General features: G+C 36.2%; 2 protein-coding genes across 3 annotated transcripts; both read right to left on the reverse strand.

Annotated features, from left to right (window-relative positions):
- Nucleotides 1-3,133: 3,133 nt before the first annotated feature.
- On the reverse strand, nt 3,134-11,970 carry slc52a3-1 (solute carrier family 52 member 3-1). 2 transcript variants are annotated; one of them, XM_073819451.1, is made up of 5 exons: nt 11,807-11,970; nt 8,539-8,624; nt 7,211-8,361; nt 6,391-6,514; nt 3,134-4,206 (listed from the first exon to the last, which is right to left on the reverse strand). In XM_073819451.1, exons 3-5 carry the CDS (start codon nt 8,224-8,226, stop codon nt 3,994-3,996), a joined length of 1,353 nt encoding a protein of 450 aa, XP_073675552.1. In that variant the 5' UTR covers nt 8,227-8,361; nt 8,539-8,624; nt 11,807-11,970; the 3' UTR covers nt 3,134-3,993. The 2 variants fall into 2 exon arrangements, with proteins under 2 accessions (XP_073675552.1, XP_073675551.1); XM_073819450.1 differs by lacking the exon at nt 8,539-8,624.
- A 2,934-nt stretch (nt 11,971-14,904) lies between these two features.
- Nucleotides 14,905-24,158, reverse strand: peds1 (plasmanylethanolamine desaturase 1). The gene is made up of 6 exons (XM_073819003.1): nt 24,013-24,158; nt 20,801-20,920; nt 20,447-20,538; nt 19,695-19,839; nt 19,382-19,594; nt 14,905-17,738 (listed from the first exon to the last, which is right to left on the reverse strand). The coding sequence occupies exons 1-6, from the start codon at nt 24,146-24,148 to the stop codon at nt 17,617-17,619; spliced, it is 828 nt and encodes a 275-aa protein (XP_073675104.1). The 5' UTR covers nt 24,149-24,158; the 3' UTR covers nt 14,905-17,616.
- Between the last annotated feature and the right edge of the window lie 238 nt (nt 24,159-24,396).

Here is a 24,396-nt window from a genome sequence, read left to right on the forward strand (position 1 = left end):
GAGAGTGAAAGACCATCTGACACTCAGCCAGAGAATCATACACTCTCCTCAGTAAACACTTTGCATGTCAATACCATAGTAGCACAAAGGGACAGAGAGAGCGACAGAAAGACATAGATCCAAGAAATTGAGCTAATTATCCTGGTACTCGACTATTTCTACCCCATTTTTCACAGCTGAACAATCGAGCCCTTAAGTGGGTAAACCAGCACGGAAAGTGGTTTATGAGCATCTTCAGCTCGTAAAGTGACTCACAGTGAGTGTTTGAACAGCGTGAATCAGTGGGTTTCCTCTATACACACAGGAACCGGATAAAAAAACAATCAGATTTTCTTTAATAAACCTAAAAACTGATTATAGTCTCTCTCTCCAAATGACGTATTGTCAATATTTAAACTGTCTCACAGACAGACCCATATGATCCTCAGATGTTTCTTTGTGGAAATCAGGATGCTGACTACAGTGAGAAGAAGGCATCTGCATGATCTCCTGACCTCTGACCCTTAGGCTTTGCGTAGGGGGTAATTTAGGCTTTTTACGCCCCGTTAGGATCAGTCAAGCATTCCTGAGTGCCCAAGAATCAGGGTCAGCAGCTGACACCACTCTCTCCTTTACTCTCAGTGTCTCTCTCTTTGTCTCTCTCTTGAATCCCTCAGGACGAGTGTTATAATACTGCTCTTTTTTTTTTTGTTTCTCTTCATTAGTTAACCATTTCTGGCAGTCTGATCACCTGTCGGGAGTCAGGACTCTGGCATAGCAGGAGATTTGACTGTATGACCTACCACAGCCAAAGGTCAGGTTTGGGCTGATTTGCATTGTTGGATTTTGTATTTAGTCTCTGAGGATGTTGAATCAAATACTGTCACTGGCAAAAGTGGTTTAGGTTGGCACAAATGGTACAGCGCCCTTTTTGGCATTTGAAAGCTTGACTAAATTTGCCAAAATAGTCAAACAATGCAAAAATGATTTTCCTACTCAATGTTTTTGTCTTGTTTTGCAGTACAAATAAACATTCTTGAATCAAGATTCATTCATTTGAAAAGCAAAACGACATAATATATTACGTTTTTCTACTATTTCTGAAATTATGTCAAAATTAAGAAGAAATAAGTAAACAATCCCTTCTGCTCACCAAGCCTGCATTTATTTGATCCAAAGTACAGAAAAAACAGTACAATTTTGAAAGTAGTTTTATTATTTAAAATAACTGTCTTCTATATGAATATATTTTAAAGTGTAATTTATTCCTGTGATTTCAAAGCTGACTTTTTAGCATCATTACTCAAGTCACTTGATCCTTTAGAAATCATTCTAATATTCTGATTTGCTGCTCAAAAAACATTTATTATTATTATTATGTTGAAAACAGCTGAGTAGATTTTTTTCAGGATTCTTTGATGAATAGAAAGTTCAGAACAGCAGCATTTATCTGAAATAGAAATGTGACATTGTCACATGTGACACTGAAGACTGGAGTAATAATGCTGAAAATCTAGTTTTGATCACAGGAATAAATTACATTTTAAAATATATTCAAATAGAAAACAGTTATTTTAAATAGTAAAAATATTTCAGAATTGTGCTGTTTTTGCTGTACTCTGAATCAAATAAATGCAGGCTTGGTGAGCAGAAGAGACTTCTTTTAAAACATTAAAAACCTTACTGTTCAAAAACTTTTGACTGGTAGTGTATGTTTTTTATTTTACGCCATTGGCAGATATTTTTCTTGTTTTAAACAAACTCACTTAATTTTGATATATTTTTCATAAAACAAAACTAATATCTTAAGTTATTTTGCTTCTCATTCTGTAAATGAATCTTGATTTTAAAATGTTTAGTTATTTGTCCTGGAAAAACAAGACAAAAATAAAATAATTTGCAGTGAACCTATAAGAGGCAAAATAGGTTAGAGACTGTCATCAGTGTGTATTTCTCCTTACTGATGGAAGTCGGTTGACTCAAAAATGGATTGTGGGTGGTGGAAATCTAAGGATTCAAAACGTAGCTCAAGAGTTCCCAGATTGATTCCAAAATGTGCAACTCAAGACCTGGGGATTTATTGAAATCACAATCACAATTTGTACCCTTGAGCAAGACATTGAATCCAAGGTTATTACATATCTGCAAGTTACTCGGATGAAACTCAATAAAAGTTCCCACTAAATGGCAAGTATTTGGAAGTTATGAATAAAAAAAGCTTTGCAAAGACCTGAGGCTTTCCTCTGCCTAAACAAAATGTGTAGTAAGAAGATTTATTACTCAAAGCTTTTCAACGTTGTGTATCTTGTAGCCATCTAGTGGTCAAAATATTGAATAGCACCTACCAAACTGCTGTTTCCATTACAACTGCTTCACATTTAGTTCTCCATTTCCATTATTATTGTTTTTTTTTTTTTATTATTTTAGAAGTAAACTAATGGCAGTGTAATTAGTTTTTATAGAATATTGTCATCAAAGATGTAATTTAAAGCTAAATGCAGACGTTTAAACGGACAGACTAACGGATGAAACCTGCTGATTACTCTACGTTTAAAGCATAAAATTGATTTAAACAGTTTGTCTACATAATATTCACATATGCAGTTCATAGGGGACATGTTGCATTAGCCCTACAGTTACAGCATTAAATATTATTTAAACCTTTAACATTTTACATAACATTTACCTATTTTATCTCACAGTTCTGACACATTTTTTTTATTATTTTATAGCTCCTAGTTTGGACTTTATAACTCAATTTAACTCAAGCATAGCAAGTTTGTCAATTTTAAGGAAGAAAAACCCAAAAGTGTGGAAATTTTTCTAATCAAAATTGCGAGAGTGAGAATTTTTAAATGTATAATCAAATTTACCTTTTTTATTCTTTTATTCCATGACTGCTACTTAAAAACTGACATTTTCTGCCACCAAATAAGCTTTGCCCACAAAACCATCATCACTGTTTGCAAACATCAAATTGGTCTGTTGGCACTGAAATTATTCAAACGGAAAAAAAAAAAATCATAAATAAAATCTGCAGTCTGTCTGTTTTAACCTTGCCCTAGTTCTGACTTCAGTTGTTATTTCATAGTCAGATGAACATTTTGCTTTTTTTACAGAAGCTTCAGAGCTTTGGTGTCAAATGTAACATCACTAGCGTTTGACTTGATTTATTTATTTGTTTTACATTACATTTTTGGAGCTGCTGTCAGTAACATCCTACTGCAGTAGTTCACACTGAAAACCTCAGGCTGTCTGCAAAAGAGCGGTACCATTATAAAAATATACAGCAAATGAGCGCCATCTAGTGATGACAGAGTGTTGACATGTTCCAGGTTCACAAAAAAATACTCACTTTAATAAAACAAACAAATATCATGTTTACAGCAGTGCTTTTACAGCAGTAATGTTTTTAAAAAGTTTCGAAAGTATATTAACAAAACCTTCTAGTTAAAATTAGAATTATCTAAAAACTCCTGCCATTAGTATGTAAAGCCATTAAAGCATGAATCTTTCTCATCATGTGTGCAAGGAACAGAAAGGGAATGTTTACACAAAGAACAATACACCCACATTAGGTTATAGACTTCTATTGTGAGCGCTGATTGAGGGACGAGCCAAAATTATTATCTGTGGAAACTGACAACACAACACAGAATCTGATAGTGCTTGACTTGTTTGAGAACATTCATTAAACATTCATTTTATAGTCAGCATTTACAATACAAAATTATTTAATGATATAATCATCAGATTTCGCTATAATATTGGAAGGAAATATACATAAATGATCCAGCAACACTTGTGGATATTTCCAAATATCAAGAACTTACAACATCATAAATAATAATCCACAATAATAAAAAAGTACAAATGTTAAGTTAACGTGAAAACAAAAGAGAAGTGCATCACAACAATTCTAAGAAAGTGCCCAATGATTGTAATATGTCATGTCACCATCATTAACTCAGTAAGTGATAGTTTAATTCCACTGTTAGTCATATTAAACATTTTTTATATTGGGCATATGGTGTTGCAAATGTCTCCTGATTGGAAGAGGTGATAGATGTTAACCAGGGGAAACATAATGACAGAGCCCAACAAAGAGCCTGTTTGAACTGCTGCTCCACACCAAACGAGGGCGCTGTGACTCTGGTCCCTTAGAATCACACCCACCATCACCTTCACATAGGACAGCAGACCAGTGAAGAACACCCATGACAAAACCTGGAATAAGTTCAAAACACAAAAAAGACAGACATCAGTGCTTGTCAGATTAAAATCAAATATTTAAAAGTTGACATATCATGAAAATCTGATTTTTTCCATGTTTAAGTGTTATAATCGGTCCCCAAGGTAATATACCAACCTAAAAAACGTGAAAAAGGACAAAGCAGTAACTTTGTTTTGATAAGCCATTTTCTGCAAGCATGTGAAAAACAAGCGGCTCAGATTGCACTCTCTCCGTGACGTAGAAAGGAGATCTTATTATAATATGTTTCACGTTTCCACCCACGATGCTGTCATTCTGTTTTTACAAGCAACGATGGTGTACCAGTTCTAAAGCCATGGCAAAAGTTCGAGCAAAGCATTCTAACTGTTCTGTTGTTGGCTGCACAGATGAGCACAGAACACTATTTAGAGTCCCAGCCTCAGAGGAGATAAGAAAGTGTGTGGATTTATCGATTTATTTACTGTATATTACGCTTCTGCCATACAGATCTTATATAAACATGCAACTTCTTTCCCAGCTGTTTATCTTCACAGGCATAACTGACTGTTTTTGCAACTCATTTGTGTTTTTATCATGAACTTGTGAGTATATGACAGTTTAAGCGCAATACGACATGAAAGAGACTCAATTTAGTACTCAAATGCCGTGTGACAGCCGCTTTCTGTGTACGCTCAGAAAACCGAATATCAGAAGTTTAAACTAATATGGCTTAAAACACATGATTTCAGTGCGGTAGACATGATAATCAAAAAATCAGATGTTTTTTGGCAGAGTATCTGAGTTAGGAGCTGTAAAGGCACAGCCCTATTCTGGAAAAGGGGGCGGGGAGCAGCAGACTATTTGCATTTAAAGAGAAATGCATGAAAACGGCGTGTTTCTGCTTCCACTCAAAATAGGCATTTTCAAAATTATATAATAAATTATATGAGTATTTTAAGCTTAAACTTCACAGAGACATTCTGGTGACAACTGAGACTTATATTACATTGTAAAAAGGGGCATATTAGGTCTCATTTAAGTTAAATAACATAAAATACTGTTACAGTTTGTCTGTTACAGTAGATCTAAAGAGGTTAGTTATCAGGGTAATTATGCAGAGGTGTTGAGAAAGCACTAGTATATCTTACCTCAGCCCAGAATTACTCAACTCAGCATTACTAGTGACGCAGACACTTGACTTTGAAACTAGGGAGTTGTTTGGCACATGGTTCTGGATTTCTTTAGTGTTTCAGTATTCAAATCCAGCACTAATCATTTGTGATGTTCACTAGGTTTCATTCATATTTAGAATGTTAGTGTTTATGAGAAATTATTATAATTTTTCCTCCATTTATCCTGTATTAGCTACGACTGTTTTACATTTGTTTCATTTGTAGCCTGAGGAACAAAACGTTTGCTGAACCATTTATATTAATCTTTAAGATTTCATTCTGAATGAAACTAAGAGTAGTATAATTTAAAGCGAAACATTTAGTTCTCCATTTAGACATTCAGACATTTTGACCTGATTACATTAAAGGCACAATATGTAAGATTTTTGCATCAAAATATAAAAAAAAACACTAGAACAGTGTTATATATTTTGTTGACTTGTGTACTTACATTATCCCAAATGTTTTTAAGAATGATTAAATCTAGAGAAATAAGCAATTTAGTGTAACGGACCGTATCATTGTGTCACCTACCAATGCCGTCATACACTCCTAAAAATAAAGGTGCTTCACGATGCCATAGAGGAACCTTTTTGTCTAAATGGTTCCATAAGGAACCTTTAACATCTGATTATAAAAAGGTAAGAGAGAGATGGTTCTTTAAAGAACCTTTGATTGAATGGTTCTTTGTGAAACCAAAAATGGTTCTTTTATGCCATCGCCTGTGAAGAACCTTTTGAAGCACCTTTACTTTTAAGAGTGTACACCCTCGATTTCCTCAATTTTGTAGCAAACATGATGGAAACACCAAAAAAAAGTATATACTATGATAAAACAGCGCTGTTTTTCCTCACATGCACATGACCGGAAAATCCAAATCCAATCGGATTGCATCGGCTGTGGGGATGAATACTACAACTCCCATAATTCCACACTTAATCACAATGTCATCAAACTATGCCTTTGTTTTGAATATGCACCCTCTAGCGGCGAAATTACATATTGTGCCTTTAAAAGTTTACTTACTATAAGAGCGTCCCCTAGAGGTGTATCTTGGAGTAATGGGCAGGGACTCATGGCAGCCATGGCCATATTGTAGCCTCCAAAACCAGAGCCCAGTAGACACAGAATGCCCAAAAATACTAATGAACTGAAAGAGAATTATATACTCACTGTTAGTCAAAATGCAGTTATAAACTTTGAAATGTGTTTTAAAGAAACAGTTCACCCAAAAAAGACAATTCTGTCATTAATTACTCACCCTCATGTCATTCCAAACCCATCTTCGGAACACAAATTAAGATATTTTTGGTGAAATACAAGAGCTTTCTGACCCTGCATAGTCAGCAACGGAACTACCACATTCAAGACCCAAAAAGGTAGTTAGAACATCAATAAAATAGTCCATGTGATATCAGTGGTTCAACTGTAATGTTATGAAGCTACAAAAAAGAAAACAAAAATAACGACTTTAGTCAACAATTTCTTCTATTCCGTTTTGGTCTTCGACACGTGTCCATGAGAGTATGCATGCGTCACGGGACTCTCATGAAAACGCATTGAAGACCGACACACCGAAGGTTGAACCACTGATGTCACATGGACTATTTTAATGATGCCCTTACTACCTTTCTGGGCCTTAAACCTGGCAGTTGCATTGCGTTGTGTTCTAAAGAAGAACGATGATCTTACGGGTCTGGAACGATATGAGGGTGAGTAATTAATCACAGAATTTTCATTTTTTGTGAACTAACCATTTAAGCAGTTAATGTACCTAATAGAACACAAAATAAATGCAAAATGGTAATAAAATTGTTAGTAAATGTGATTGTAATTAAAGAAATACCGTTTGGGGAAAAACATGGCAATGATGCAGGCCACCGGATTGGCTACCGCTGACAGAGTGGCGGACAGGTGATAAGCCATATTTCCATATGGCATACAGGAGAACGTCTGCACTGAGGGCAGCAGTCCGTTTGTTGCACCGTTAACCCATATAACCATAAAATAGATAAACGCCAGCTGATAACTGGAGTCCAGCGGTTTAGAAAGCAGCACTGTGTTTCTCGTCTTTTCCTCTTCCTCTAGACTGTTTGCCTTTGGATTGGGATCCATAGGGCCCTCCAAACCCCTGCAGGCAGTTGCGGCAGCATCTGAGTCCGGGACGAGATTTTCAGTGGATAGTTCAAAAGTGCGAGGCAGACGTTTTAAAATGATGAAGGAACCCAGACTTACTGCTGTCATTACGGCTAGGAAGGAGAAGAAGATCTCAGTGGAGAAATTGGGAGGGAGGTACTGTGTCTCCACGGTGAAGATTGGAGGTTCGGGCTCTGTTAGGTTATCTGGCGTATAAGACACATTGACGCATTTTGACATCCCCACTCCTTGCGCCAGCGCCACCAGGCCTGGAACCAGACCACTCAGACCTTCTCCAATGAAGTATGTGGTGATGTATTTGGCTGGAAGTTGCATCATGAATGGCAAGAAGGTTACGGATGAGGTACAGTCGACTAGAGCGAGAAAAAACGTAAGGATGAAGAATGCTGTGCTACGCGGTTTCCCGAGGATCACGGTTGTGTTCTTCCAAAACGCAGCAAGTAGGGCGCAAGCTACAACACCGATTGACAGGACCGCGTAGATGACCAGATGTTCACGTAGTCGCCCGGGACAGAATTTGTGTGCCAGGGTCACCAGCAGTGGGCCTAAGTTGGCAAACTGAATGATGACTGTGAGGTACGAGGGCAAATCCCAACCCTCCGGCAGAACATTGACTATCAGAGGAAGCTCCACCCACAAGCCATTAATGGACACCCAGGAACCTAGACCGAAAGCACACGCCAAGGCATGGATGTACAGAGGCATGCTGAACAGATGGTCAAAATGAGTAGTTGAGGAAATATGTGATGTTAGACAACTCCTTTCAACTGTGAGACACTTGGTATTGTATATGGTGTGACACCAATTCAGTTCAGCTGTTTTGATGTCTTCTTATCTTGACTTGGTGATGACATCAGATTACCGTCAGAAACAAAAAAGAAAAACGTGTTAGCAATTGAAACATGGTGTGACATCACTAAGGACAGATGGATCCATTGGTGGACCTTGTGAATTAATATGTTAAAATATATTTTTATATGATAGATCAGTGGTTCACAAACTCTTTCAGTCGCTTACCCCCAGGCATTTAACATCCTTCCTTGGAGAACAACCTACAATTTTCTAAATTTCAAGGTCACTGCATAGTCCTATTTGAAGTTATCCTGACAGGAGTAGAAGGGCAGATTTTAAGGATGCTTCATAAATGTATTCTGAAGCACAGTATAAAGAACTTAATGAGATATTTGAAACTCTGAATCAAAATCAGAGAACACATACAGATACTTCCAGTTTTTGGTATGAAAGGAGTAGTTCACTTTCAGAACAAAACTCACCCCCTTGTCATCCAAGATGTTCATGTCTTTCTTTCTTCAGTCGTAAAGAAATTATGGTGTCTTTTTCTGCAGCTCAGAGCGTCTTTTCAAGTTGAAAAAAGTTTAACTTTTCTGAAGAAAACGCCCTACGTCAAGCGCTTTTTTGAGATCTGACCAATGACAAGCGAGCAGCTAGACCTGTTGTTTCTATAACAACAAGAAAAATGGGAAAGTTGCAGTTATATAGACTTTTAATTTATTGTTGTGAACCGGATTCGCCTCCCCGTTAACTTCAAAAACCGACGTGCCGCATTGCTAGCTTCTTGAGCCGCACATCGACATGTACAGTAGAGCCGTTGAGCTTCAGGCGTCCCTTTTTCGAGTCCCGGCTCTCAGACCTTTCCCGATCCCGTCCCCTCTCTTTCTCTCCCACTTTTCTTCCTGTCTAAATACTGTCCTATCAAATAAAAGTCAAAAATGTCAAAAAAGAAAAGAGGCAGCTTCCTTTTTTATCGACATTTCTGCTCCACACATAGGCTACTGTTGCTGCTGTTGTTATAGCAACAAAAGACGCCCTCTGCTGCAAAACGCGTCCAGATTTTTTTGTAACTAAAAAAGCGCGCCTGTCAACTTTTTCTTGTCAAAAAAGACACCAAGTGTGAACACAGCCTAAGACCCTTCTTCCTCGGCTGGGATTATTTAGAGCCTTTTGAAGCTGCACTAAAACTGTATTTTGCAAGTTCAACTCGGGGGCACCATAGAAGTCCACTATATGGAGAGAAATCCTAAAATGTTTTCCCCAAAAAACATAATTTCTTTACAACTGAAGAAATTGACTTTTAGCCTTTTATCAGCAGAGAGAATCAAAAGACTAAGCTCACCTTTGCTGAGGGGCATGTTGTTTAAACAGAGAACTGGTCCAACTTTTACTTTAGTGATGAGAGCAAGTTTAATTTATTTGGGTCTGCTTCAAACTGAGGATGTGTTCACACTCGTCATATTTGGTTCAATTAAAACAAACTCTGGTGCGATAGCTCTGTTCATTGCAGTTGGCTTAGGTAAGTGTAAACACTGTCATCCAAACACTGGTGCGCATCAAACTAACTCTGGTGCGGTTTAAATTAAGCAGAGGGCAAACATTGAGCAACGAGGCGGTAAAGTGCCTTTTATGAGCTCTTTGTAAGTTCACAGGTGGTAAAAATAAAATCATATACACGCAACAATGAGCATGCTTAGTTCAGCAGACAGCATTAGGTGTATTCGAATCAAAGCGGTGCTGAGCTTACTTCAGTGATCAGTGAATGGGGAATTTGATGTCATACACTAGCAGCGCTGCTTCTATCACGAAATATACATATGCCGCAGATGTGCTGAAAATAGATCAATGTTCACCATTAACCCAACACTTTTTACCTGCCTTAAGATCAAAGCAAATAGACAATGCAACCCACCACTTCCTGTAATCCTATTAGCTTACCTATTTGCCACCTTACCTTATATATTTTTTCTTTCTTTACATTCAAAATGGAGCACATGTCACATGGCATCTAAACTTTGTGCCTGCCTCAAGAACTTTGATATGCAATTTGATTTAATCACAGATTTTTACCTTTTATGGCACTACCATTTTTTGTTGGTACACTAGAGGGGGCACACACTAATATATTTTGCCTGTAAAAACACATGCTCAGTTGAATGTTGTTTAAGGGTGTGTTCACACCTTTAGTTTGGTTTGTTTGGTTCATTTGGTCCAGAACAAAAAGGAAAATGATACATTTGGTCCTGGGCCGCTTAGCGTTCACACTGGCATTTTTGACAGCGAATCTAAAGATACCGAACCTAAAGGCATAGTGATTCCACTTAAAGCGGCGCTGAGCAGACCAATTTGTGAATGGGTACTTTTGAGGTCATACACCCTCAATGCCGCTTTAAGTCGAATACACCTAAAGCCGTTTACTGGACTAAGTGTGCTCGCTGTGTGTATGAGATTTTATTTTCACCACAAAGAGCTCATAAAAGGCACTTTACCTCCTCCTTGCTCCACGTTTCCCCTTTGCTCATTTTGTTTTGGATACACTGCTTGTTCCCTTCATGAAATCATTTTGCATAGCGTCACATCTTGTCATTACTTCCTGTTTTTGATTCGTTTAGAAGTATTAGGTCCGTGTTGCAGTCATATTTCATTTGAAGCACATCAGAGTTAGTTTGTAAATGCTTATTTGGTGTGCACCAGGGTTCAGATGGCAGCATTCACATGTACTCAAATAAATGGCACTAATAAACACACCAGAGTTTGTTTTAATCAAATCAAACATGACAAGTGTGAACACACCCTAAGAGTGCAATATAATTATATTTCCCCTCCGTCAATTTGCATACCCCAGTTTGAGAACCACTGTGATAGATGGATAAATAGATGACATAGATAGATAGATAGATAGATAGATAGATAGATAGATAGATAGATAGATAGATAGATAGATAGATAGATAGATAGATAGATAGATAGATAGATAGATAGATAGATAGATAGATATGGAGTTGTATTAAATTAAAACTAATTATATAACATTTTATGGAATACAAAGTACAAGTGCAACATAGCAATAAAAAGATCATAAACAGGCATTACAACAATAAAATGTGAATTGCTGTGTAATGGTTTGTTAATTGCAAAAATTATATATATATATATATATATTTAATGATATGTAATAACATAATATATAATTACATACAATTTGAAAAAAAAAAAGTAAAATAGATGTGAAATATAAAATGCTAATAATTGTTCATTCTGTTTAGTAGATCCATGTGGTCTTACACTTTAACAGTCTTAAGTTAAAGAAAACCACATTTGCACAAATGTAACATTATAACCAGCATCCAATATGACAACAATAGCGACATGTTAAAAATATTCAGTCAGCATTTTTCAGCTCTGGCAAAAATCTAATGCCAGTAACTCAGGACAAAAGATTGATTTATGTGTTACATCCACTGAAGGAGTATTAAACAAATTCGATACTCACATTACTGCTGAGGCAATGAGCCAGACTGAACACTTTCTTCCTCCTGCACAGACATTCGTGTGTGCTATACGCACAGTTCAGTCATAGAACCGGCTTTCATTGACCAGTCCGTTGTTCTGTTGTTATCGGTTAACTTCTCAACTCTGTCTAAAGTCGTCCACAGTGATATGTGATTTTTAACCTCAGCGTATGAGTGTGGGTGGGTCTGGCTCTATCATGAAGGTCATCACGCTCTAATGAGGTGCATTACTCTCTTGTCACATGACAGGCTGCACAAAAAACATTTTAGCTGCTCCTGTTTTTCTGTGAAATATTGACATCAATATATAAAGTTTGCATCCCCAGTTTTTAGTGGAGAGTGAACAGTAAAATTTGATTTATATGCCTGTTGTGCTTCTGAGATGTATCATAATCATTTAATTGTGAACAGAACATCATGAACTTATTGTTGTGTGTACTTTGACCCAATTCAGCAATCATATCTGTCTTCGAGATGAATAAATGTAAGGCACATTCACATAATATTTGAGCTACAGTCCTTGACTCCTTGACAGTCAGTCTTCAGTGGAACTTTGAACACTTATAAAAGGACACTTTGAACATTTTACAAACCATTAAACTTGCCATAGCTGTTTCTTTTATATTCTTTTTGATAGCAGGTAAATTCAAGGTTAACAAATTAAAAGCCATTGTTACTTTAAAGCTCATTCAGGCACAGCATACAGTATAAATGCAGCATTCTGTGGTGTAACCTACATGCACAACCCCCATTACTGATTAACAGCTCCTATTAGGCTTTGAACTTGTACCTAAAAAATATAGATTTCTTATAACTATTAAATAAAGGCATCAGTCTTTATAGATAGAACCTGTAAGAGCATGAATACAATTGTGAGCATAGATTACCAGTTATCAGACAAACAAAGATCAAGATTGTCAAGTCACTATAATAGAGCAATATCACTCATAGCTGTGTATATAGCTGTATCAGCACTGCTGTGATTCAGGCAAAGTTAATCGCAGCATGCTGATTTATATCCATATTATGTTATATTGCATTTATACTACAGTTTGACAGCACAAGTGTGTAAATACCGTATTGACCTGAATATTACGGTTATGACAATGTATGACAAATGTAATGACAACGACTATGTTTTTTCTTGGAAATACATCTGAAAAAACACGGTCGACTTATATTCAGGGTCTAGACTTTGACATGTCAATAATACACCCACAACAATAGGTTGTGCCAACGTAAAAGTGTGCCAAGAAATACGTATATAATGTGTGTTGTAATATTAGAACATCGTGAGTGAAAACAATAGAAAAAGAAAAGCTTACAGCAGCATGAGTCTTAATAAAACTCAAGTTTTGGTTTTCAAAAAGATTTGGTTCTTGAAAAAGGGGGGTCGTCTTATAATAAGGGTCAGTACGGTACATAAGAAACAACAACGTACATTCTCTCCTAAAAAACTTTTAAAACTACATTCAGTGACACAAAAACAGTATTACTATAAAACACTAGTGGCTTGGGTGTCCGCTGTGACACTCACTGTGAGAAACACAAGCGGAATGATACAAACGGCACTCTTCTCAGCCAATCAGATTTGTCTAAATATATATACAAATATACACCGCTGTTCAAAAGTTTGGGATCAGTAATATATATATAAATACTAAAAAAACAGTAATATTGTGAAATGTTACTACAATACAAAAGTATGGTTTCTATTTTAACATACTTTACAATATCATTTATTCCTGTGATGCAAAGCTGAATTTTTATCAGCCATTACTCCAATCTAAAGTGTCTCGTGATTCTTCAGAAGTCTTTCTAATATACTGATTTATTATTAGAATGGTTGACAACAGCTGTGCTGCCAAATATCATTTTGGAATCTGTGATTCTTTTTTCAGGATTCTGATGAAAAAAACTTTAAAATAACAGCATTTATTCAAAATATAAATCTTTTCGAACAATGTAAGTCTTTGCTTACTGAATAAAAGTATTTTTTTTTTTTTTTAAATGTACTGGCCCCAAACTTTTGAACGGTAGTGTATATTGTTACAAAATATATATATTTGAAATAAATGCTGTTCTTTTTAACTTTTTAATTTTAACGAATCTAAAAAATAGTATCACAGATTCCAAAAAAATATTAAGCAGCACAACTGTTTGCAGAACTGATAATAAATCAGAATATTAAAATACTTTCTGAAGGACCATGTGACACTGAATACTGGAGTTATGATGCTAAAAATTCAGCTTGGATCACAGGAATAAATTAGGTTTTAATGTATATTGAAATAGAAAAATGTTATTTTTCTGTATTTTTCAGCAAATAAACAGCTTTGATGTGCATAAGAAACTTCTTTAAAAAAAAAAAATTCTTACTGATCCAAAACTTTTGAATATCTTTTGTTATTGAAAACAAAAAAAAAGGTTCAAAACTAGCACAGGAAATGGTTCAGTTTCTGTAAATATAAATGCATTTATTTGTATAAATCAAAGTAATCTGATAACAATGTTTCATATATCATTACGAAGTGGTGCAATCTGTTCTGGTGTTAACCACCTCTATTTATTTCTCTTTTGCTTCAGCCATAATGTTAAGTCATAACAAGGATTGTAACAGGTGTGTCTGTGTGTGAGAGAGTGAGTGAGACATAGAGAAAGAAAAAAAAAAGAGAGAGAGAGAGAGAGAGAGAGAGAGAGAGAGAGAGAGAGAGAGAGAGAGAGAGAGAGAGAGAGAGAGAGAGAGAGAGAGAGAGAGAGAGAGACCGAACTTTGGAATGAAGGTGAAAGGTAAAAGAAAAAGAACAAAAGGAATGTGTCACATGAGTTCACAGTTTTCCAAATAAATGGCATCATTCCAATAAGTCAACTTAAGATGATTATTAGCCAAAATATGTGTGGATTGTTGAAAGCAAACATTTGGCACGGAGAGGCAAGTCAATGTTGAATAGAAATGTCCTTAATGTAGAAATGTAGTTATAATGTTTGTTAAACCCCTTGAACCTGACAACAAGCTATGGTGTACAGCTCACTCAATATAACAGAAAGAACACAAATCAGACAACACGTCTTTCCAGTTCTTTATTAATTTCATTATAAATATGAACTCAATGACTTAAAAGTTTTCAAAACAGGAAACAACAAAAAGGCATTAAGGCGTTATTTTCAGTTTTCAACAAGTAGCCAACCTACAAAAACATACTGAATGTGAGACTTTGAGGTGAATTGCAAAACCAGCCGAGATTGCGTTTTAAAGGCTTTTCCCAATGAATCAGTAAGAACAAACATTCAGTAACAAGTGTGAATGCCAAAGGTCATCAATCAAATGACCCCTGTCAATAAGGGATTGGCTTTGCTTTGTTATTCAAAGGAAAATACAATATTTGGGAGCAAGTACAATGTGATTAGTTCAATCTCCTTACAAAGCAAGGAAAGCAAGGCGCCTTAAAAGTAAAAATGGTTTTTAACACTCAAATCTTGCATGTTTGATAATACAATCACACAAAATCCTACATTTCTGTGGGTTTACATAATAATTATCCCTGCAGAACAACAAGCTTAAACAGACAAAAGCACAATCTTAACTGCATCACCACATCATGATCACCTCAACTCTTCCACCATTTTAAATCAATAGGAAATAAGCTCAGAAATGTTACAGCTGGTGGAGACCTTCATGATCAGTATAAACAAGTAGAGCTATGTAACAAGATATGATATGATATATGTCCACACTGTGCAATGTAGAATGTAGGAGAAAATGTCAGAATAAACGTAACAATATAAAATTAAGTGGAGTGTCCAATGACAAATGTAACATTTTACTATTGGTTTGAGCTCCAGTTCCCTGTACATTGAAAATCACCACTCGAGTGTCCTCTTCAAATAAACACCGACCAAACACACCACAACAGATCTATTAGCTGAGCAAAAATAAGTTTGGCATCTTGTATCAGCATAGAAATATAGAAGATATTAGTCGACTCTCAAAAATACTACAATATTCCACTAAACAAAGCTTCCTGAATTCAGAAAAGGAGGAAATAAGATGTAACACGACACATGACATTATGAATCAGCTCAAAACACCTCATATATGCTTTTTTACAGTTCTGGCTGATTCCTTTGTAACAGTTTTACAACTCAGGACAACAAAAGAGCTCTTTCTGACCTCTAAACATGTACTATCACCATACTGACCTATTGAAACACAACAACTGCCACATTGCTGCTGACAGTAACAAGATTTTGGCATGAGTTTGAACACAAGCATAAAACTTAAAAGCTATAACTTGATTACGGTTGACCTTTTTACAGTTTTGGAGTTTTGGAGGGCTGAAAGATTTTCAACGATAATCATCTGTGCAAACAGGGTTTGTTAGAAAAATAAACTGATTCCAAAAAATAAAAGTAAAAAAATGGCACAACAAAAATGATCACAATTGTTACATTTGATATAAAATATTAATTGTTCATTTCATCTTCCATTTCCTCACTCTTATAAGACGACTGTTACAATGGTAACCACACACATGATAAACACTGCCTAAACTACATTGCTTAAACAGCAACACTTTTTAAAGCAAAGCAGATATTTTTTTATCTCTATTAGTGAAAGATTTCTTAATTTTTCTAATAGTTCAAAATATGACTAGTGCTGTATTTAAATATAAAGTCAAGTAAATACATCTTTTTTCTAATCCATTGTCATTGCAGCTTTATAAAAGAAAATGTATGTAACGCTCATTAAATAAGCAGTTAGTTAAATAGTTGTAAGTCGCTAGACAGCTAGATGTTGATTCTGTCATTTTCATCATGCTGTAACTGCCTTTAACATCTCATACTATTATTTAATAAGAACTACGAGCTGTGATTTAACATGCTTGAACATTAAACTGTTAATGTACGCGAACTCAAAACTCAAGCAATGGAGTGAAAGTGTTAGCTGGTCAAGCTCACATCAGTTAATACAAAATAAAAAAAAAATGAGTCTTTTTGTGTCTAATGGTTTTGTTATCTCAGTGTCGAGTAGTGAGGACACCAATGGCTTATTCACATGAAACACTAAAGACCTATATATGCAAATACTTCTAATATACTTGGTCACCTCTGAATTTGCAAATGTGCTTCAAAAGAAAGAATTATAATGAAAAGATGAATGAAGTGTAAGCATGAGGCCAAGCAAAGCAAGTTTCTTGTGATTCGTCTTTTAAGGCGTACTGAAGTAAGACTGCATATGATGCTGCTCTGACACGAGCAACAGATGAAGACACATGTTTTCAGCCCTCTGTGTTCAAAGAGCCAAAATGCCTTGAGTTTACTGCACTTTAACCCCAAATAAGAGAAGGGTGAGAGCAAGAGATATCAGTCCCAAAGGCTGAACCCAAGAGCAGAGGCCGGTCCCTCAGAAACAAGCTAGTCAGCAAAGCTTTGAGCAGTTGAAAGATGAGAAGGTGTCCAGAAAAGAGCCCACTTTGTTCAAGTATTGGCATTTTAAATTTGCGTGTTTTTTGCACTTTGAAGAGTTTTAAACATGTCACACAAGTCTCAAGTTTTCAACAAGGATTTAGGTGTTTGGGTTTGAGTGAGCGGGGAGGGATATTGCTTTCAATCGCTGTGTCAACCCCCTTTCTGTTAACTTTTGCGAAGAAGAATTGATGGCTTTCGGATTTGGGTTTTGATATCTTGCCGTTCCTCTTGTTCTGCCTGAGGGAGGACAAGTAGACGGAGAAAGATTGTTCTCCTATAAGCAGGTCTGAGGTAGGGGAGGTGGGTTGGTGGCAGAGGAAGATTACTTGGTTTTGTGGGCCCATCTGAGGTCATCTGATCTGGGTTTCTCTCCTGTCACGCTCTGGATCAGATCTTCCAGGTTTCTCCAGAATCCCAGTTTTTCTAGAGGATAGTTCAACCAGCCTGCACACACAAAGACATTTAAGTTAATTACATATAACAGTATAATTGACATTAATTGGCATTACCTTTTTCTTCCCGTAAGTGTGGGTGCGACCATTTGTCAATATTTATGGGTGTGTCTTCCAGTCTTATCCACATCCAGCTAATTTTAGCTGTACAAAACAGGTTGTTTTGCTGCTTGATATTGCAAATTGTTGTCTTACCATGTTGTTTTAATATATTATCTTAACTATAAACATACTGGTTTGTAGTGCAAACAATTTTACCATTTACTGAACGTTGTTATTCTTCTCGTTATTCCTTTATAGTGGATAATAAACCAGAAGTCTCACCCATAGGCTTACTTCTGTGTTAAAGCAAAAGGTGGATATAATTGAGGTTCCATGATAAAAGAAAACTGAAAAAGTAGATTAAAATTAAAGTTCAAAAAATGTTTAAATTTAAAGGCTTTGAAATATTTTTCTTACACCTTGAAAACAAATAAAAGTACACATTCATCGCTATTAAGTAATATTATTATTATTTATTTTATTTTATTTTGGGGAAAAGGGTTGTTTTCAAGGTAAATTTGTTTTTACAAATATCAGATTATTTATTTCAGAAATATTATTAGCATTTTTGGGTAATATCACACTCATGAGGGTCTATAATCATCCACTTTATGATATAATTCTGCATGTTGGTTGCATCACATGACTTTTATTTTTGAATTTTTGAACAAACCACATGCATTTTGTATATAATTCATAGATTAATTCTTTTTAAAAACATGTCATATTATTAAACCATGTATGAGCATGAACCATCATCAGCCATTGACATGGTTTGTTAAGATAGAACAATATTTGGCAGAGATGAAACTAATTGAATATCTGGAATCTGAGGGTGCAAAAAAAAAAATGAAATTTTGGGAAAAATCACCTATGAAGTTGTCCAAATTAAGTTCTTAGTGATGCATATTACTAATAAAAAATTAAGTTTTGAGATATTTACAGTAGGAAATTTACAAATTATCTTTATAGAACATGACCTTTACTTAATATCAATAATTTTATCCCATACGATGTATTTTTGGCTATTGCTACAAATATACCAGTGCTACATATGACTGGTTTTGTGGTCCAGGGTCACATATATAAATACACAATTGTTCAAAAGGTTTGGGACGTGTTTGCTTTTGTTCAAAGAAATTAATATTTTTATTCAGTGATAGATACACTATAGATCAATAGCGTACATAGAAAATAAACAAGTGCTGATATGTGCTGCCACAGAAAGTGTGAGGAGGTAACACTTTACAATAAGTTTCATTAGTTAACTACATTAGTTAACATGAAAAAAAGAATGAATACTTCAACAGCATTCATTATTCGTAGTTAATATTCATTTCAGAATTAACTAATGCATTATTAATATCACAAGTTGTGTTTGTTAACATTAGTTAGTGCACTCTGAACTAATATGAACAATGACTGTATTTTTATTAACTAACATTAACAAAGATTAATAAATAGTGTAATAAATGTATTATTTATTGTAAATCCTGTGACTAATGTTACCAAATGACACCTTATTATAAAGTGTTACCAGCGAGGAAGATATGAGTACAATTACAAACAAACATACTGTGTGTGTGCATGTACCTGTGGTAATGCAGAAGTAGGTTTCATGAGGTGAAACATGGTGAACTCTGTGGTGTTTCCGTGGTAAAATGATGTGACAGTCCTGAAGTAACGTCACCCAGCGTGGGAGCCCAAAATATGTGTGCGACCACTTGTGAATCTGATTGGTCAATGTAACAAAAATGGCTAAAGCGAAGACGTAACAGTACCAGGGGTAGTTGCGATAGATCTCCGCTGAAGAAAGAGAACAGCACGATATGAGACACCGAGTCAGAAATGAACATGGTTCATTATTTACCTCTCCGATAGACAGAAAATATATCTGATGTCTTACCTGGTGAGAGCATCAAGAAGTTTGCAGCCATGTTAGCCAAAGGGACGATAGTCAACATACAGTTATCACCATTTGTCTCAATGAAATCATGGCGCGTTATAGCTGTTGGATCGATGTGGTGTTCTCGAAACGGACGAATAAAGGCCTGGGATGGAGGAAAAGGTTTTGTTTTTTTACGAAGTAACAATGCTTGTACAGTTTAGTAGTTGAGAATATTTTACCCCATGATTTACTCACCCTCAAGCTATCCTAGGTGTATATGACTTTCTTCTTTCAGATGAATGCAATCAGAGTTATATTTAAAAATGTCTTGGCTCTTCCAAGCCTTATAATGGAGGTGAATGGCTGTTAAGATTTTGAAGTCCAATAAAATGCATCCATCCATCTTAAAAAGTACTCCACACAACATAAAAGCCGTCTGAAGCAAAGCAATGCATTTGTGTAAGAAAAATATGCCATGTGGAGTACTTTTTATGATTGACAGATGCACTTTATCGGACTTCAAATTCTCAACACCCATTCAATGCTATTACAAATTAATATAACTTTGGTTATATTCGTCTTAAAAAATAAGTCATATACACCTTGGATGACTTGTGGGTGAGTAAATCATGGGTAGTTTTTATTTTTGTGTCAACTATCCCTTTAAATGTCCTAAAAATCAGTGTGATCCATTGAGTCAATATCTATTTGTTTTCAAAGTATTTAAGCAACAATTAATAACATGAAAAAAGGGTGTTTCACTCCTGTACCTTCCCAACAATGGGCAGATCCACTGAACCCCATGTGTCAGCACCCCAGTGGACCAAACCAGAGGCAAAGTCTGCTGTCAGGATCCCTGCCACTACACACACACACACACACACACACACACAGCAGAACCTGAGTATAAAATCAATCCCTAAATCATATTATAAACCAAAATGTCTTTAAGTTCCTATTAAAAAAAAGGTAGTTTTGGTATTTGCAAGTCATGCAGCTTCTAGCATTCTTGAATACTGGGAATTTCCGAGTTGTACTTTGTAACTTCTTTGTTTTGCCTACCGCTGCTTAATTAAACACTGACGTGTATATGGTGTACATGTGGGTTTGTTTGTTGTACCAACCGATGCCCAGAAGGATGTACCAGGTATGTCCCAGGTGGAAGTATGTCACCAGGTAACAGAAGTTGAAGGCCATGAGGGTAAAGCAAAGAAGCACACTGATCCATTCCTGACATCTTTTTCCTGTAAGAAAAAAGAGTCGAGATCATTTTTGCACTACCAGTCAAAAGTTTTTGAACAGTAAGATGTTTAATGTTTTTCAAGAAGTCTTAATATTTTTATTTAGCAAGGATGCCTTAAATTGATCAAAAGTGATGATAAAGATATTTATAATGTTACAAAAGATTTCTATTTCAGATAAATGCTGTTCTACTAAACTCTCTATTCATCAAAGAAACCTGAGAAAATTCCACTTAGCTGTTTTCAGCATAATAATAATAAATGTTTTGTGAGCACAAATCTGAATATTAGAATCATTTCTGAGAACAAGTGGCTAAAGACAAATCAACAATACAGCCACATAAAGAATCTATACTAAACTGTACTGGCAGCTAATATTCAAATACAGTATAATTATCATAGATACTGTAGGTAAATCATTAAATATTTGAATATATGTTTATAGCACAGTGAGGCAGATGGATATGCTATGAGCTTGTATTAAAGCAATGCTCTCAATGTCAATTCACAGCTACAATAATGTGCCGTGGGCAAATTCACCTTTGCCCTGTGCAGAACCATTTCACAGAAAATATCTAAAGTGACCAAAGAATATGATTCACACCACAGTTGACAGAATCTAGAAATACTGCAGTGTTTGTTCAAACTGATTCATTCAGAGTTAATCCGATGCCAAAACACTCCCTGAATCACCATAGTGACTGTAAACAGGACAAGACTATCAGAGGACACCGATGTAAAGTTAAAGAAGCACTGAATCTAATGCTACCCTGACACCGACATCGGTCCTGCTACATTTGACATTGAACCGCAGTGCCCCACCCACACCAATTCCAAAAACTCACAGCTACCACACCCTCACACTACTCTGCTTACTGTGACGTTTTGTTTTGTTTCCGCTTCTCATCATTTGTCCCCTACACAATGTCCACTGTTCCCTGCTGGTACTGATGGAGTTCCTCCTCCCACGGTACACTGAGATTTACTGAACACAATCTATTCAACTATTGTGGGCTTTTGGTTTTGTGTGAATCTTTTGTGCCAATACTATAAAATACATTTTTGGTTCACACAAGAGTGAACCCAACACTGTCTTCATAGGTGCTCTCAATAAGTTTTTCAATATTCAATAGTCCCAGTTTTGGACTTTGTTATGATACCTATTGACTTAGATGCATTAAGTTTGTTTACTAACTGCTGCCGCTCCACATTTATGATGTTTGATATCATTTTGTTTTTGTGTTCTGACGAATCCAAGTGATTGGAAATGTTGCGTGAAGATAAAAGATGTCCACAGATTTCACAATGGCTTCAAGCTGGTCATGAATTCACTGGGTTGACCAACAGAAATTATTTTGGTTACGTAAAACGATTGCACTTGGTGACCTACTGGCTATTTGTTGCCATTTTTACCACAACACAACATGGAAGTAACTTGGAAAATAAAATACTGAAACGATGCAACATTGTGCGGCTTTTGGTTGTAATTTTTATTCAAAGGGCAACAAGAGAAGCGATGCAAGTCTTCACTGCTTTCCTAGCAATAAAAAGAGGAGAAAAGGATGGGAAGATGTCTGTGGACGAATAAAACTTCCTAAAGCCCTGATGCCTTTGAGACTTTTAGTAGACCATAGCTACTGAAAGAGCTTACAAACGGCAAAAAAAATGCTATCCTGGCAGGATGTAAACATGACAACGCTTGTCATGTCGCCGCAGCCACTGAAGGAGTTTTTCAGCACAGATTTCACACAATATCCAGGGTGTTTAGACTCTCTGTTGGGAAACTCAATGGCAAAGCATTTGGTTTAAGCCTATGCTTATATCCATCAACACCTATAAGTTATTTCAGTAGCTGTGGTCCTCGTATCAGTATTTTATTTTACGAGTTATGTTGTGGTACAATAACAACAGGTAGCACCAGTAGCTCACCAAATGCCATTGTTTTACTTACAACTTTTACAAATAACTTAGAAAATAATGGCACCCCCCATAGTCCATAATATGTATATAACAATTTTTTTAAATAATGTAAATATTCCATGGGTTTTCTACTACATATTTCAGTAAGAGACATAATTTGCATTATATTAAGTCTTATAGGTCTTAATACCTAGGGTTCCCTTCAAAAATAGCTTTACTTGTTTTGTTTACATTATGATTAACCTCAAAATGGAATTTCTGTCATCATTTACTCACTCTCAATTTGTTACCAAACCTGTATGGGTTTCTTTTTTCTGCTGAGTGCTTGAGATATTTTGAATTCAAGTTGAAATTTCAATAGTAGAAGTCAACAGCTTTTGTGTTGAACAGAAGAAAGAAACTCACACGTGTTGTAAACAAGTTACATTATGCTTTGTAAATTACATAAAACACTTCATAAATGTGATATAATAATACTATTTACTACATCTAAAGCAGTCCGTTGCTTAGCACTATATGTCAACAGTATCACCCATAAAAGGACAACCCTCTCCATGTAGACGAAAATACAGCATATTAGTCATTTTAATGATTTTTTTAAAATGCCGTTCATGTTTTATGTGTACAGCTTTTTTAAATATAACCAGAAAATTACTGAGTGCATGCATAAGTATTATTCTGTGTAGTAACCAAGAAATCAAAGCGATCTCCTGTCAGTTTCTGACAGTGCCACAACTATTTCTGGCACAGAATTACGTCCCTTGGGACTATAAGACATAGATGAGCACACAATGCATGATTAATAACCTATTTTGGTCAAAATTTGCCACAGCCAATTATGTTCGACTAGTCAGATAACTGGCTGAGCTGAGCTCTTTCAAACTCGTTGCCACATAAACATCATTCAATAATCCATCCCTGTTTGCTACTGTAATAACTGCGTCGTGTTTACCCCCACAGAGACCCCAGACTGAATATGCACACGCTCTGCTACGTGCACTTTCAAAACATACTACTCTAGATTACGAGGCGAATGATAGGGGCTCTGTGACCGTGCTGTCCTGAGCTGTCCAGGGGAAACTCGTGGCTGGCAGTCCGTTCAAACCTCGGTATGGGCAGAGGCGGGCGGACACCGGCGCCGACGGAAAACGTAAAAACCCGGTTTAAATTCTCACCTGGCGAGTATAACTCCGCGAGCTCTCGAGCACCTGCATGCTGTGGACCCCATCTCGCGCCCGGCTGGTCCGATCCACTTGGCTCGGGTGTGTGAAAGTTTTCCGAAGACCTGCTTTTGCTCTCGGTGCTCGCCATATTCACTCCGGTTCGGGCTCAGCGGATGTGTTGTTAATTCCGCATCCTGAACTCCACGCCTCTGTACGCCCTGTTCCGCGTCTCTCCCCTCCACCAATTGCGTTCGTTCTTCTACAGCATTCATCCAATCAGCAATCAGAATACGTTTCCATAACAAACATGACGACCAGTTAGAAAACAAGAATGTCCTGACCCCACCCGGATGCAACCAATCAGAAAACAGGCTACACTGACGGTGATTAATTTTA

The sequence above is a fragment of the Garra rufa genome, chromosome 15, assembly GCF_049309525.1.
Source record: "Garra rufa chromosome 15, GarRuf1.0, whole genome shotgun sequence".
In the NCBI taxonomy this organism is placed as follows: domain Eukaryota; kingdom Metazoa; phylum Chordata; class Actinopteri; order Cypriniformes; family Cyprinidae; genus Garra; species Garra rufa.